Source organism: Pteropus vampyrus, unplaced genomic scaffold (assembly GCF_000151845.1).
Source record: "Pteropus vampyrus isolate Shadow unplaced genomic scaffold, Pvam_2.0 Scaffold126, whole genome shotgun sequence".
Lineage (NCBI taxonomy): Eukaryota > Metazoa > Chordata > Mammalia > Chiroptera > Pteropodidae > Pteropus > Pteropus vampyrus.
The window spans coordinates 4,502,053-4,519,517 of NW_011888907.1; the positions used below are offsets into that span (position 1 = coordinate 4,502,053).

At 41.4% G+C, this 17,465-nt stretch overlaps 1 protein-coding gene across 1 annotated transcript in view; it reads right to left on the bottom strand.

The window, feature by feature from the left end:
• Positions 1 to 487: 487 nt before the first annotated feature.
• The window catches only part of NWD1 (NACHT and WD repeat domain containing 1), a 43,602-nt gene continuing 26,624 nt past the window's right edge, over positions 488 to 17,465 (bottom strand). Inside the window, exons 10-17 of the mRNA XM_023534571.1 lie at positions 13,197 to 13,405; positions 11,870 to 12,142; positions 9,232 to 9,322; positions 6,118 to 6,272; positions 4,566 to 4,842; positions 2,499 to 3,049; positions 659 to 764; positions 488 to 552 (exon numbers count right to left, since the gene is read on the bottom strand). Of these exons, the coding sequence (XP_023390339.1) occupies positions 488 to 552; positions 659 to 764; positions 2,499 to 3,049; positions 4,566 to 4,842; positions 6,118 to 6,272; positions 9,232 to 9,322; positions 11,870 to 12,142; positions 13,197 to 13,405 (1,727 nt within the window). The remainder of the gene's footprint in view (positions 553 to 658; positions 765 to 2,498; positions 3,050 to 4,565; positions 4,843 to 6,117; positions 6,273 to 9,231; positions 9,323 to 11,869; positions 12,143 to 13,196; positions 13,406 to 17,465) is intronic.

A 17,465-nucleotide genomic window follows, 5' to 3' on the forward strand; every position in this document is an offset into this window, starting at 1 on the left:
TTTTCAAAGTGGTTAGTCTTAAACAAGTCACCCCTGACATTTATGGGACCAGGGGCAAGAGAATGAATCAAGGCTCATATGTAAATGTTACAAATCTAGCTAATAAACTACTAAATGAAATACGCTCTACCCTCCTACATTGATAAATGTGCCTTCTAAACCACCTGGAAGGTCAGGTTTGGGTTGAAAATTCTCAGGCTTCTCAGCTCCACATTGGAATGTAGCTGTTTGTGGCTTGGCCCCCTTATTTTCCCATACCCAGTTCCACCCTACACCCTTAGGGACCTCACACAAATACATGTAAACCCTCCACCAAGCTCATATCTCCAGACTCCATGTACACCACCCCATGGCCACCCTGAGCCTAGGGGTGTGCACCGTAGGGGTGTAGTCTGTCTTCATAAGGATGCACCTGGGGAAGAGGCCTGCACAGGCCCTAAAGAGGGCCCCAGGCCAAGTGGGCAAGGTGTCTTGGAGTTCCAGGTACCTAGAACTTAGGTATAGAGGAGAGCTGTAGCTCCAAGTGGGCCTGTCCCCTTGACCTGCAGAAGACTGGGAGGGAACCAGCTAGAGGAGGTCGGAGAAGGCCCTCTAATGCCCAGGGCAGGGCCTTCTCCAGATCTAAGCTTAGCTCTGCCCTCAAAGCAAAATGACTCACCGTCCAGCACACTTAAGACGATTATGGAGCGATCCTTCAAGCCCGCATATACATACTTGTCATTCTTGGAAAAGCAAGCACATTGGACTCCTCGGCAGAAAGAGTTCTGTTGAAAAAGACAATGTGATCTTGATTTCAGACTGAAAGACACCCAAGAGACCAGCCCCAAAGCATGTGTGTAGGAAGCCAGGCTTGTAAGCACCCTAAGGGGGATGAGGGATCCACTGAAAACCTGGAGAGATAGGTGGCATCAATATTCATAGGATCAAAACACACCTTCACTGAAATTGGGTTGAGAGGTTTAGCAATATGTTGCATTGGAAAACAGGAATTATAGAATTTAATTCTTAAATAACCTCAGATATGCAAGAATTAGACATACTTGTCTTTAATTAAAAGCTCTGTGCTAAATGTAATATGGGATCCTAGATTAGATCTTAGAATAGAAAAAAGGAATCTGTCAAATAACGTACAATCCCAATGAAGTCATTATAGTTTAGTTAATAATATTGTTCCCATATTTTCTTTGTTTTGACAAACACTCTCTCATTACATAAGATATTAACATCAGGGGAAGCTGGGTGAGAGGTGGGTGGATGGAACCTTCGTACCATCTGTAAATCTAAAATTATTCCAAAACTGAGTTTATTTAAAAACAAAAACAGAAAGCTAGGTGTATTTAACTGCTGCGGTGACATTTCCCATCTCAACAAGAAAAAAAATCACTTACATCCCAGCCTTATAGTGGCTCCATAAAAATAAATAAATCAGGTGAAACAAAGGCCTTTTAAGATGAAACCACACATACTCTGTTCTCTTAGTTACAAGATCATCTCCTTGTGTTTATTAACAATTTTTATTCCTTGCAACCTAAGATATGGCCTTGGTTCCCATCTGAAAAACTAGAATAATAACACCAACCTTATGATTGTCGTGAGGATTGAAATATAAAATTATATTTTAACATGTATATTTTATGTAATGCATATGTAATATGAATATGTAAATATATAACATAGCCCTTAATAATATTGATACAAAAATTATAATACCTCTGTATGAGATGGGCAGTGCAGACTCTTAATGTATGTAAAGGAGTTATCAGTTTCCCTCCTCAGAGTCTTCGTGGCTGCTGTTCCTTCTGTCTAGAATGCTGTTCCACCAAACTTAAATAGCATCCCTTGCCCCTCTTTACCCCCTTGACCTTGCCCCTTTTTTTCAAAGCCTTTGTTGCTCCCCAACTCATAACATATTTGCTACTATATTTTTATTTCAAGAGCATTTATTGAATCCTGAGGATATATAGGGAGCTATCCTAAGGATGGGATGATCTAAGTGAGTAAAACCCAAAAGATCCTGCCCTTCCAGAGCTCACAGTCTCCCCCACTAGAATGTGGCTCCAGGAGGCGGGACTTTCAGCGTCTGCCTTGGTCACAGACGCTTCCTCACTGCTGGAAAGGGGCCTGGCATAGGTTACGCAGTTAAAACTAGTAGCTGAAAGAATGACATAATTAGGAGTAGGGTGAGGAAAGAGAGGCAGGGCTGTGCCAGTGCAGGGTTTGATCCTGTCTTTATTTAAAATGTTGATAATTTTGTTCTTCGCAGATCTTTTGCATTGGTCGTGATTTTTTGAAACATTGTATCAAAATATTTCTCTTGATTGATTGCCGAGTTTTGGGGCACCCCCTTAAACTCTGCTCCTGAGACTAGTGCCTCACTTACCTTACCATAGTCCTGACCCTGGTTGATGGCACACTGTGTATTCACTTAATAAATGACACCTGTCATCAGTTTTCTAACACATGGACCTAGCATGCATGTGGTGTGGCCGGCCACGCACCATGTAACTCATCTCGAATCTCTCCTTGCATGCCTGCAGGTCCCAGAGACAGAGTAGGGCTTCCTCCGACCCGCTGACTGCCAGCTGCTCCTTGTGGCTGACCTCCACACAGGTGACCAGGCTCCTGTGGGCCTCCAGAGGGAACACTTTGGAATTCGCACAGTCATAAAGAAAGAGATCACCGTTGGTCATGCCGTAGATCACACGGTAATCGGCCAGAATGGCCACGCTGGATATGGTCTCTGGCAGCTGGGTATAGAAGGTGTAGGTTGGCCCATCGATGACCGGACAGGGGTCCCCGGGGCTGATGTCCAGCACCAAGACGATGCTGTCATAGGCAATGGCCAAGTGCTCCTCGCCCTTACTCAGGGCCATGCAATTGATGGCTTTTCGGGCCTCTGGAGGGGGGATGCACAGGACATCCTGCCTGGAATTCAGGGGGAACACCAGGACGATGCCGGAAATGAGGCCAGTGAAAAGGAGCTTGGCCTGCTCAGCGACCTCCAGACATTTGACCTCATTGGAGGTGTCCAGGGCATCTTGCTCCTCACCTGCCATGACAGGGAGAAGATTGCATCAAGAATAGATCATAGAAATGCTCGTTCCACAGTTTTCCCAATTTTTTCAATACTTTTATTATTCATAATCTTCAACTCGGCTACTGCAAGGTTCCCTGCTTCCACTCCTCCCCCCCAAACTAGGCAAAGTTTTAAAAACGAAACTCGCGTCATCTCACTTTCCTGCCTAACAGCCTCCAGTGACCTCCCACTCCTGTCACATGACCTCTCAGACCTCTTCCCAAACATTTCCTTTATAAATTTCCGTAAAGGCCGAAGAGTAAATACTTTTTTGCCTTGCAGATTGCATGCTTTCTGTTGCAACCATTGAACCCTTCCTTTGTAGCCCCAAAGCAGCCACAGACAATATATAAACAGATAAGCCTGGCTGGATTTGGCCCGTGAGCCAGAGTCCGCAGACTGCTATCTCAGCCCCATACTCCGCTGCTTTGTGTCTGCTTTGCCCCCACCACTAGCAGGTAAGCACCCTGAGAATCTGTCTTGCTCACCCTCCACAGCCTGGCACTAAACAAATGTCTGTCAAATCCACGAATGTATGGACTTGAGAGTGAATTTATTTTCTCTTATTATTTTATCATAAACAAGGAATTTCTATATATCCATTTGCCCAGTGGGGATTGTAGCAGATACTGTTGGTGACATGCCCAGACCCCCTTTACTGGCCAGTTCACCCACCCCAAGGCTGCCCACTGCCCTCGGATGAAGAGAACCCTCGTCTGGAAATTCCCAGGGGCTGTGCCCGGCCCCATCCAAGGATGTCACCAAGCCAATGACTGCCTTGTCTAGAGATGGGACAACACTGAGGTGCAATTTATGGTCTGGAGCTCCCCATGGGATCAGGCCGAGCCCGCTTCTTTGCTTGGTCCTTCCCCAGCCCCAGCCTGCTTCCTTGCCCCTTCTCAGGCTCCTCCTGGAGCTGTCCCTCTATGTACCACCTGTGCAAGTTTCCCCATCACATGCTTCTGGGCAAACTGAACTGAAATAGACTGACAACCAATATTCAATTGCCTTATGCTAGAAATTTATAAAATCAAATCCTGTTTTCTATTAGCCATTTCCAACTTGACTGGAATTATGGGAGTGATATGGACTGAATATTTGTGTCCCCTTCAAATTCATATGTCGAAATCCTAACTCCTAATGTGATGGTATTTGGTGGTGGGGCCACTGGGAGATGATTAGATCGTGGAGTTGGAGCCCTCAGAATGGGATGAGTGCCTTGTAAGAGGAGACGTGAGAGCTTGCTCTCTCTCTGCTTTCTGCCATGTGAGGATACAATGAGAAGATAGCTATCTGCAAGCCATGAAGAGAACCCTCACTAGATACCAGATCTGCTGGCATCTTGATCTTGGACTCCCAGCCTCCTATGAGAACTGTGAGAAATAAATTATGTTGTTTAATCCCTGAGGTGACACAGCCTGAGTAGACCAAGACAGGGGCTTCAATGCTTGCTTGCCCACACAAACAACCATGCTTATCTCATACAAACCTTCTGCCAAGTCCCAAACAGTGACTTTGTTTTTGTCCCCAATTTTGGGGAAGTAAACATAGCTTCCGTTGTGTGACACAGCTGTGAGGCCGGTGCGGTCCAGGAATGGGGCAGAGGCCCGTGGCTTCTGAGCATAAGTGAGATCCCAGACTTTAAAAGATGAGGACTGCTGGGAAGCAGATGCTACCAAGGCTCCACCCCGGGCCAGCAGGCTCACAGGGGCCCCAACACCTTCCAGGATGTCCAGCAGGGTCCCTTGCTCGGATAGACTCCATATCTGAGGATAGAGAGCAGAGGGACAGAGCTGACTTTTTCCTTACGCTGCCGTTGTTTGGAAATATGCTTGAGTCTATCTGTCCATCGAAGGTGAATCCTTAGGCTGAGGTTCAAGGGCCTTCACATCTCTCCACCTTCTCACACTTCCCCACATCTCATCAGACTATGATCATGGGAGTTCTCAAAGTGTGTTCTGGGGAACCCCTGGAGGGAACCCCCATATTTTCTGTAAAAGCAAAACTATTTTCATAATAATTCTAAGATATTATTTGCCTTTTTCACTCTCTTCCTCTCACAAGTGAACAGTGGAGTTTTTCAGAAGTTATGGGACACGCGAAACTACAACAGATAAGAGAATGCAGAATCACACAGGGGTGTCCAATTAATTGTCTTCAATTAAGCCAGACTTGAAAGAGATTTGCCAAAATGTGAACCATTGATAATCTTCTCATGAGTTTTTTTGGTTTGTTTCAGGAAATAGAGTTATTTTCATAAAAGTATCTTATTATGTTGACATGTCATGTTGATGAATTAATGGATAAGTATTTTTGGATTTCCTCATTTTTAACTTTTAATATGATAATTATCAATAGATACTAAATGCAATGTGGGATCTGGATTGGATCCTAGAATCACAAAGAAGGACATTTGTGGGAAAGCTGGTAAAAATCAGATCAAAATCTACAGATCAGTTAAGAGTATTGTCTCAGTGTTAATTTCTTGGTTTTGACAAAGGGCTCAGGGTAATATGAGATGTGAATGTTGGGGACTCTCTTGGCAATTCTGTAAATTCTAAAATTAATCCAAAATAAATCACTTGTTAAAAATATATAAATCAAATTGATATAACCCACATAAATGAAAGCGCTCGAGGAGTCTTCAATAATCCTTAAGACCGTAAAGATGTGCTGAGACCAGACCATTGGAGAAACACTACTCAGTCACCTGCCTTTCTCACCAGCCTTGAGAACTTTGAGCTTAACGGGAATTTTTCTCCCTTCTCCTCTGATCTTGCTCCACTCTGAAGGTCAAAATCTGCCTAGTACATCAAATTCAGTGGGAATGCCATCTCCTTCATTGAATATTTTGATAATTCCCCCCAGGTCTGTCGCTGGATCCCAGAAAACTCCCTCATATGCTCCCAATGACCTGCCTGGTTTTGCCTGCACCAGTTTCTGTGTTTTTCTGTATTTCGAAGTCCAAAGATCCCTAGAAAAATCATTCTTTTGATTCCAGAGGCAGAGGCGAGGTGACAGGCCCTGGGTCTCCCCCTCACCTGAATGAGTGTATCTCGGGACCCAGTGACAATCAGATTGTTCTCAGGACCAAAAACAGCCGTCTCCACTACGTCCTCATGTTCAAGATCGGTGGCCATGAAGTGATGAAACCCCTGTGAGTCGGCCAAGAATATCCGCACAGATCTGCCAAAGCCTGAAACGGCAGGGACCTGGGTTACTCCTTTCATTCCTGGAGGACCTTGAGAGTAAATCAGTTCAGTCAACAGAGATTTTTTTGAATACCTACTATGTGCTAGTGCAAGAAATAAAATGGTAAGCAAGACAGACATGGCCCCCCTCTGCACAGAGCCTACAGTTGGGGAGGGGTGATGACAGTCATCAATAATCTCACAGAAGAATAGTAGTGTTATTTATTATCACAAGACTATGAGTTTTCAGAGCACTGGGACTGCCAATTTGGGCTACTCACGGTATCTCAGAACCTAGCGCAGAGCTGGACACAGTAAACACGCTTCGAAGATGGAAGGAAGGAAAGAAAGAGGGAAAAGAGGAAAAGAGGAAGGGAAGACAGGAGAGAAGAAGGAGGGAAGAAACTGGAGGGAGGGAAGGGATGGGGGAGAGAGGGAGGGAGGAAGGAAAATAAAATGGTTATAATTTGTGATAAAGGCAATCAAGTTAGGGGACTGCAGACCGAGAGAAAAAGGCACAGAGACACACATGGCAGGGAAGGCATTATAAAGATGGAGGCAGAGACTGGAGAGATGTGGCCACAAGTCAAGGAGTCACAAGGCAGAAGCTAAAAGAGGCAAAGAAGGACCCTCCTCTAGAGCCTGTGGAGGGAGCCAGGCCTGCCAACCCTCCGACCTCAGACTCCTGGCCTCTAGAACTGTGAGAGAAGAAATTCCTGTTGCTTTAAACCGCCACATTTGTGTGGGAGTTTGTTATGGCAGCCCCAGGACATGAGAGCTGACTTTAGAGGGATGAGGAGGTGACAGACACTGGAAGGGTAGGAACCGTATGGGACAACCAGGAGGTGGGTTTGAGGGGCAGCACGGAGGCCAGTGTTGCTGGAGCTGAGTGAAGGAGGGGAACATGAGGGAGAGAAGAGGTTGCCAGATTTAGCAAAATAGCAACAACAACAACAATAACAACAACACCACATCCAGCTAAATTTGAATTTCAGATGAATGATGTAAATTTTTATTAGTATAAGTATAGCCCAAATATTGGGTGGGATATACTTATACTAAAAACTTGACTCGTTTATCTGAAATTTGACTGCCCATTCTGTATTTTATCTGGCAACCCTACCCAAGGGGACGTGCTCACTTGCGTTCCAAACATGTTCTGGGTGAATGTCATGTTGAGAGGACCCCTAGCAGGAAGGTGGGCAAATAAGGACTGCATCTCCCAAACAACAGGCTGGTTCCCTGCGTTGTGGATTGGGAAACTGTTCAGGCTCCTTCTTCTCATTGGCTGTTGGAAAGAGCCACACCTGAAACCCAACTGTAACAAGTTTCTAGGTCACCGAGATCCTCAATGCCTGGGGCCTTGGTTCTGATTCTATTTTGCATCCCTACCCTTGTTTTTCTTTCTTCTTTTGTACCATTTTCCATGCTATATTTTGCATATACTTAAGCCACCTGAAATTCTTTTGGAAACAGGATAAAGAGTATATATATCAATCCATCATCCATCAGTCAATCTTGGAAGATAAGCATTTATCTACCAGCTCTACATTCTCCAATCAGGTCATCACAAGCCACACGTGGCTATTACTGTGGCTGATCTGAATCAGAATGAGCTATAAATATACAGGACCCACCAGATTTCAAGAACCTCACACAAGAATTTAAAAAATAATGTGAAATATACCACTAATAATTTTTATATTGATTTTATGTTGAAGTTTAGATGTAAGGGGTTAAATAAGATATATTATTAACATAATGCTACCTGTTTCTTTTTACCTTTTAAAATCGGGTCATGAGAATATTCACAGTTTTAATGTGGCTCATATTTGTGTTTTGCATTATTGGACAGCACTTGTCTAGAGTGTCTTTGACCCCTGCAAATGGTTTTGCAAACATCAGGCTGATTTTAGGACAGTAAAAATTCTCTGTCTGAGACTATAATGATGGATACCTGTCATTACACATTTGTCCAAACCCATAGAATATGCAATACCAAGAGTGAAACCTAATATAAACCGTGGACTTTGGGTGATGATGATGTGTCAAGGAAGGATCATTGGTTAGAAATACTTACCAATCTAGTGAGAGATGTCGATAATGGGGGAGGCTATGCATGTGTGGGAGCAGGGGGTGTATGGGAAGACCCTGTACTTTCCACTCAGTTTGGCTGTGAACCTAAAACTGATCTGAAAAAAAATAGCCCATTAAAAAAAAAAAAAAATCAGGCTGTGGAGCATCTGTTGGTCACCTTCACTAGGAAGCCTTTCCTGACTGCTTCAGACTAAATAAGAGAACCCTGTCACATGCTCCCATGGCCTCTGATTCTTGTCTTTCTTGTGCCTACCCTACTTTTCCATCTTTCTTGTTAGCCTGGAAGTCCATAAAAGCAGGGGTTGTAGGGGCTGGCTTGCCCGCTAGGTACTCCACCCTCTCACCCAGAAAGGACTCATCTTCAGAGACCACCAGGACTCCCCACCATCCCTGTGACTATCCAGCGGAGATAATCACTCCCATTTCAAATATAATGAACCAGAAGCCCAGAAAGGTTAGGAGATTTGTCCAGAACAGGGATTGGCAAACCACAGCCTGTGGGCCAAAACTAGCCAGCCACCTATTTTAGTATGGCCCACAAGCTAAGAATAGTTTTTACATTTTTTGATGGTTAGAAAAACTCAAAATAAGATAACTATTTCATGACATGAAAATATGAAATTCAAACTTCAGCATCCATAAAGAAAGTTTTATTAGTACACTGCCACACCCCTTTGAAATACTGTCTGAGTGGCTTTCGTATTATAAGGGCAGAGTTCAATAGCTGTGGCAGAATGTGGCCCTTTGTGGAAAAAGTTTGCTGGATGCTGGTCTAGGACTCCTCCCTTTCCCCAAGCCCCGCTCCACTTCCAAACAAATCCAGAGCTGTCTCCTCAGCACTCCCCAGTGAGTGAAATTAAACGCTACCTGCGGCCAGAAGGGATTCATCTTCAGAGACCACCAAGAACCCCACAGCTTCCGGAAGCTTCTCCAGCAGACTGTCTCCTTTGGAAGAAACCTGTGCAAAGTCAAAGATGCCCATCGAGCATTTCCACAACAGTAAGGGTTCAGGGTCAAGAGTTTGGATCCGAAGCAGGGCTTTGCCACTCACCAGCGACGTGATCCTAAGCAAATCTCTTTATCCCTGGGTGCCTCGGTTTCTCATCTGTTAAATGGGTAATGATACCAGGACCACCTCACAGGACTATCATGGGCTAAGAAGTGTGTTAGAATTATCCCCCACCACCAACCCCGCCAGGCACATAGTCAGCCCTCCCAAAGGGGCAGGTATTATTACTACTGTTGTTGCTGTCACCAACTCAGGGACCCAGAGAACATTCCAGCCCCCAGAAGAGGTCTGGAGATCTCAAATAAGATCAAAACATAGGTTGGAGCCACAGGAAGGCAGCACCATTCTTCCTATTTCTGAGTTGAAGAAATGAACCAATTTTATCCAAGTCTAAGAGAAAATTCATTCATTAATCCTGATTCTGAAGCCTCAATCCAGCTAGTGAGTTTTGAGGCCCTGACTGTCACAAGACCGTGTGCCAAAAGCTTTATGTTCATTATTTCAGGGGGCAGGGGGACGTGTGGCAGCCCAGGAAAGTGAGCCCTTTGCACCAATTCAAGCCAATATTTAAAAAATATTTGTTCAACATTTATTTAGCAGGCATAGGAGAAAGTGAATTTCTTCATGGATGTTGCTATTTTTTTAAACGTGATTCTTTAAAAAACTTAAACAGATTAAACAATAATACTGTATAAGATTTTTAAAAAATACCATTTTTTAAAAAAGTGTACACCATAAACTTCTTTGCACCTTTTCTGTTATCCTTCCTTCTCCCCAGAAGAACCTTTGTCTACATTTGGTGAGCAACCGTTTGCATAGACAAACGTTTACAGGAGCAACTTCTGTTGTACAATCCATCATAGATATTGTTTGCAAGTTGCTTTTTCTCTTAATGTGTTTGGGGCAGTGGTTCTCAACTGGGGTGCGATTTTGCCTCCCCAAAGGACATTGGGCAATGTCTGGAGACATTTTTGGTGGTTAACATTGGGAGGACACTTCGTATCTAGTGGGTGGAGTTGTTGGGTCTTTGACCTGATGTGTTATATAAATTTTGGAAAACGCTCAACCATTATCTCTTCAAATATTTCTTTTGCAGCACTCGCATTCTCTCCTTTACTGCAGAGACTCTAATTGTCCTTTAGACATTTGGCATTGTTTCTCAAGTCTCAGATGCTCCGTTCATTTCCCCCTTGTTTATCTCTTTACACTTATGATGGATAATTTCCATTAACTTGGCTTTAATTCACTGGTATTTCTCTGCTGTGACTAGTCTGCTATTAAGCCTGTATACGTTCTTCATTTCTGACAGTCTTTTTTATTTTTTGAATTCCCAATTGGTCTTTTTTTCTAGTTTTGATTTAAAGTTTTCGAAATTCCCCATCTGTTCACACATGTTATTCACCTTTTCCATTATTTATCATACATATTTTAAAGTTCTTTATCCGATCATTTAAACATCCGAGTCAGTTACGTGTCAGCTTCTATTAATTATTTTCGCTCTTGATTATGGTTCCAGTTTGCTCTTAATTATAGTCCCATTTTCTTGCTTGTAATAATTTTTGAATTATAATGGGTATTGTACATAAAAGGACAGTAGAGCCTAAAGTAAATAATATTTACCCTGAGCAAAGGATATGCTTTTTTGGTTGGGCTTTTGGTATGGAGGGGCCTGAATCAATCTAATCTGTACATTGGCTCAGTCTGGACTTGATTGCATTTTTAGTTACATGTATTGACCACAGTCCCAAATGTTTTGAGGGTGATATCAAGACTTTCCCTCCAGCAGGGCTGGGGTCTGAGCACTGATAAGACTCTACAGACCCCCTATTTCTCAACCCCCTCCATCAGTTTTCCAAATCATGGGATAGTTCTCTCTTCTTTTTATAGCCTGACCACCAGATTTTGGGGGGTGGTAGAGGTTACTTTCCAGTGGGAATCTGGTTTGGGTTGTCCCAGAAGCAGACACTGAGAATAGTATTTATGTGCAAGTAGTTTATTTGGGAATTGACCCCAGGAAACACTGGTAGAGAGTAGAGAATTGAGACTGGAAAGGGAAGGCAGCCAATGAATGTGGCTCATCAAGCTAGTTACTAATGTGGGCAAATGGAGCTCAGTCTCTCCTGTCCCCATCCTGCCAGCACCCTTGGCCTCTGTGTTAATGCTCCTGGGAGCAGCCCTCACCCAATCACTGATGGAGCTGGCAGATAATGCCCCAGCTCCTGGCTTCTCGGTGGGGAAAGCTCTGACACAGTTCTTATACCATCTCCCAGAGTATCCCCAACAGGACTGAGAGCCGACCATGGCCCACATTAGCCACCCCCCGGGAGACACCAATTGATGTTTCCTGAACTGTGCTGAACGGTGAATCCCTAGAATTAGGAAGCCAAATGTCATTTATTAAAAGATCAAAGGTGAGCTATTTTCTCCCAACTTTAGGACATCTGAGCACTTTGGACCTGAGTGAATGCTGGCATCGTATTTAATAAAGCTGCTTACCAAAGAAATGGAACCCTTGCTGAACCCAATAACCATCTTTCCCGGTTTCTGGACTGAGACCGCACAGGTAGGAGTTTCTTCTTTGATGCTGGACAAGTGTTGCTTCCCCTGCGCTTTTCCTGTGGCTGAGCTCCACAGAGTGACCACACCACCCTTGGACACCGTCAGCAGCATGGCCCAGGAAGCCAATGCTGCCATACACATCCAAGGGTCGGAGGCATCTCCCGGGATACGGAAAACCATCTCTGCAGTTTCCAGATTCCAAGCGCTGACCTAACGGGAGGATGAAAAGGAAGAGAAAACTCAGCGGGAGACCTAGGCTGCTTGTTCTCCAGAGTCGAACACAAGACCTGTTCTTTTTTTATAGTCCACTCACTTTATTTTCAATACTCTACCTGTTCAAAAATAAAAAGGCGTGGGGAAAGGTATCCTGGAATAGCAAGAGGACATTTGTAGAAAAATTAATGAAATCCAAATAAAGGCCGGAGTTAGATTGATAGAAATAATCAGTATTAATGTCTTAGTTTTGACAAATGTAGTTATGTAAGATGTTGATATTCGATAAGGCTGGATCAAAGGCACATGGGAACTCTTTATAATATCTTTATAACTTTTGCATAAATCTAAAATTGCTCCAAAATAAGAAGTTTTAAAAAATAGAGAAAAAGCCAGCCATACTATATGCATCAACATCTATGTCCATTACAAGTAATTATTGATTAAAACAGGCTTCCTGTTTAAACTCACACACATACACAAAAAGTATATTTTTTATCAACAGTGACCATTTAGTAAACATTATCCCATTAATTCCACTTCTGCAGTTTATAGTAAAGGAATAAGGAGAGATACACACAAAGATACATGCATAAGAAAATTTATCCCAGTTATTTGAAATTGCAAAGAACTGGACACAACGTCTGTGTTCAACAATAAGGAATTTAAAGTTAAATAAGCTATAGTGGAGTCATACAATAAAATCTTATGAAATCACTAAGCATGCTGTTTTTGAAGAATATTTAAGGTTTGGACAAATGAAAATAGCTTTATAAAACTGCATATATAGTTTTATCCCAATTTTGTTTTACACACGCACGTCACATAAAATCATGTAAATGTTAACAATGGTTATCTTTAGGATTATCTATTATTACTTATTATATCTTTACTTTCTTTTCTAAACTTTTGCTGATAATGAAGATGATTTCTATAATCAGTGTTAAATCAACCAACACTTTTCTAATATTTAAGCCTGTACTGCCCAATAAAAACATAATGCAAGATGCAAGCCACATGTGACCAAATTTGTATTAGCCACTTTTGTTACCTTTGATCTAGATGCTGAATACACAACCTTCTTTGCTTCGTCAACATGAAGGCTCCAGATCTGAGGTTCAGTGGGATCTTTTGAGCCTCCGTCCCAAATGGTGAATTTCTCCTGGCCAGAGAGTAAGTTCCACAAGCGCAGCGTGTGGTCCTTGGAGGCAGAGATGGCGAGTGTCCCTTGGGCAAATACTTTCACACACTTCACCTCTCCTGCAGCAGGTGGGGAGAGGGGAGGCGGGGAGGGGGGAGGAGAATATATTAGCTGAGAACATTTTGATCTTCCAACTACCAAAACACCTGTTGGCTTGGAAATTCTCTGGTTTACCAATGAAAAAAATGGATAGGTTCGAACATAACCAAAACACAAATAATGGAATGTGGCAAAGCTAAAGTCAGGGTGTAACAACTGGTTGAGATTAAATCAACTGCCCTAATGTTACATCTGTGAAACACAGGGATTATTGAAATTAACAAGATTTCAGCATCTCCCAGGGAATGTAAGATAAGCAAGGTAAAATTATACAAGATCGTATAATTTTGGAGAGATATTTTCTAAGCAAAACATGAAATTTGGAAGACATAAAAAGGAAAAACTGAACAATTGGATTAAATAAAAATGTAAAACTTGAAGAGGGTAAAATGGAACTGAAAGGCATATGACAGGGAGAAAATATTTGCAGTATATGACAGATACATGGAGACTTTCCTTGATAAATAAAACATTCAAATAAAAAATGCAAATAACTTACAAACTGGACAAAGAGTATAAACAGGAAATTAACAGATAGTACAGTAGACAATAAGCATTAGAAAATGGTGCTCGACCTCATTAGTCATCACAAAAATGCAAGATGAAATACCAATACTGTTTTACCCATCATATTGGCAAAGGTTTTATAGATTGCTTGCTGAAGTGCTGGCAAAGATATAGGAAATAAATTACTCTCCTACCTTGCTATTGGGAGTTTAAGTTGATGTAAATTTGTAAGAGGGTAATTTGGTACCATTTATTAAAAGTTAAAATGTATGGTCTCTTGGTTTTGATAATGTACTATAATTGTGTAACATGTTGTCACCCAGGAAAAGTGAATAAGGGTGCACAGGGACTCTGAACTATTTCAGTGACTTTTTGTGAGTCTACATAATTATTTCAAAATAAAAAGCTAAGAAAAAGAAGAATAAAGGAAAAGTGTGCATTTGACTCAGAAATCCCACTTCTAAGAATGCTTTCTCACAGAAATAATAGCCTAAGTGTGTGAAGGTGTGGAAGGACTTTAATTGCAGTATTGTTTGTGTAAAAGGAAAATTGCAAACAACCTGTCTATGAAAAGGGAATTGTTTATATAATATGCTACATCTAAATAAAGAATGTTAGGCAGACATTAAAAATTATATGATGGATGCATATATACGATGACCTGACCATGATAATTGTGATTATTATAACAGCCAATACTTACCGAGTGCTTTCTATGTGCCAAGCATAGTTGTAAGTGGTTTACATGCATTAAACTCCTTTAATCCTCATAACGACTCTATGAGATACGATTAGTATCCCATTATACAGATGTGGAAACTGAGGCTCAGCAGAACACAGTAACTTATTCAAAGCCACAAACTATGAAGCCAAGAATTGAGCCCAGAGCCCAAGCTCTCAACTACTACAAAATATTGTTACAATATATTGTGACAAAAGCAAGTTGCAGCCCAGTATGTAAAATAGCATGATCTGATTTTTCACTAAAACTCAAAGTACATGAGCCTATATAGAGCAATATATGTATAAGCCTAGAGAAAGTTTGCTATTGGCATAAACCAAACTGTGAACATTGATCACTTCCAGGGGAGAGACTGAAAAGGGGAGAGACAAAAAGAAGTGAGTTTTATTTCTTTATAATTCAAATGCCATCAAGATAGTGAGTGATTTTTATTTGTTGCAATTTGGGTATTTTCAAGCAAAATTTTTATAAATAGTAATGCTTTACAACATATCCACATACAGAGAATATTATATTACTCTTAAAATGAATTAAAGATATATACGTGATAAGGAAAGAAGCAAAATATGTAATGTTAACTGAAAAAAAAACAGGTTGCAAAAGCTTATGTGACTATATAACCATGTATATATGTATACATATACATATACATATATATATGCACAATTAAGTGCCATATAATGACATCTTGGTCAATTACAGGCTACATATACAATGGTAGTCTCATAAGATTATAATGGAACTGAAAAATTTCTATCTCCTAGTGACACTATAGCCATTGTAATGCAACCCATTACTCATGTGTTTGTGATGATACTGGTGTAAACAAACCTACTGCACTGCCAGTTATATAAAAGTAGAACACTGTGTTATAATCACCTACAGTATTCTGTATAATAATGTCCTATGCAGGCTTGTAGCCTAGGAGCGACGGGTTGCACTATAGAGCCTAGGCGCGTAGTAGACTAGACCACCTAGTTTGTGTTAGTACACTCCTTGACGTTTGCACAAGGAATAAATTGCCTAAGGAGGCACTTCTCAGAACAGATCCCTGTCATTAACTGGCACAAGACTATAAAACCAAACACCTCCCGGGGAAGGGATTAGAACAACAATAAGCTGGCGAGTGTTTAACAACTGGTTCTATAAGGTGCTGAGAGAGCTCTGATTTGTGATGTTTGCCAATTTCTATAGTGTAAATCCTCCCACTGTGGCTGATTTCAAGCCACTAACATGATGCCATTGAACGTGGCACCGGGAAGAGATGCTCGGAAGCATACCACTTCCACCACGTGGCCAAAAATATAGGGAATAGTTGAGCATGGTAAAATAATTAGAAAGCAACATGTTTTGAGTATTTATTACCTTGTGTTGATATAATTGATTAAACTGTAAGTTTCTATAATGTAGTGTTTAATAATGGCTGTGTTTGACGACCACCTCACAGCAGTCCTGAAAACTTCACAGTCGACTCTCACAAGCCAGCACAAACCACCTACAGTATACTACCTTGTGATCAGAAATGTTCACTTTCCATATTATAATATGTCTATTATGTTTTCAGTTTTTCAATGAATTGATTACTGAGTCTTTCTGATTATAAATAATAAGAGTTTGATGACTTAAAAAAATAAATCACCATTAAAAAAAAAAGTCACCATTGGTAAATGGGCACAGGTCTTGGACTGACAGCTCACACACACACACACACACACAATACAAATACTGAATGGATCAACAGGAAAATAGGCATCCTGGTGATAACAAAACAAATGGAGCCTTATTTGACAGACACTGTTGGTACCACCCCACTCCCACCCCCCAGGGAGAAAAAAAGTAAAATGAAAACAACTAGTGCTGGGAGTGTTGGGGTTGGGAGTGTGGCATATACAGCCCGTTTAGAAAGCAATAAGATGACACGTCAAAACCCAGAGAAATGTGCAGACCCTCCAATTTAGGAGGAAATATTCAACAGAATGAAAAAAAAATATTGATGAGAATAATAAGAGATTCATCCCAGAGTTCTCCTAATAGCAGATAATTAGAAATAGCTTAAATATAAAAAATTTTAAAAATCGTTTATTTAATTCTGGAACATGATCTGTTGACAAAAATGAAATACTTTTGCTGCATTTAAACATTATAAATATGAAAATTAGATGGATCATAGCAGCATTACTCATCATAGCCCCAAATTGGAAACAGTGTAAACGGCCTTAAACTGATGAATGGATATACAAATGCCGGTCCTTCCATCTAATAATGGAACATGACTCAGCAATGCAAAGGAACAAACTATCGATACCCGCAGCAATACGAATGAACTTCAAATACATTATGCTGAGTGAAGGAAGCCAGATGCAAAAGGTCATAGAGTGTGCAATTCTGTTTGTATGAAATGTCCAGAAAGCAAATCTATAGACTTAGAAAGCACATCAGTGGTTGCCATGGGGATGGAGTGGGCATAGTGAAGATGGACTGCAAAGCGGGCAGAAGGGATCTTCTAGGGGTGATTAAAAGTTCCAGGATTGTGGTGATGGCTGCACAACTCAGTAAATTTACTAAAAATCATTGAATCGTACATTTAAAACAGGTGACTTTTACGGTATGCAAATTTCACCTCAACGAATTTGTTTTTAAAAGATTTAACAGAAACAAATGTTTGTAGCAAAATGTTGAGAAAAATACATAAATGATGTATATACTTAGGTAGCAATGATATAATAGTCATTGGTTTCTGTGTGTTCGTAGAATTGTGCGACCATCCCCAC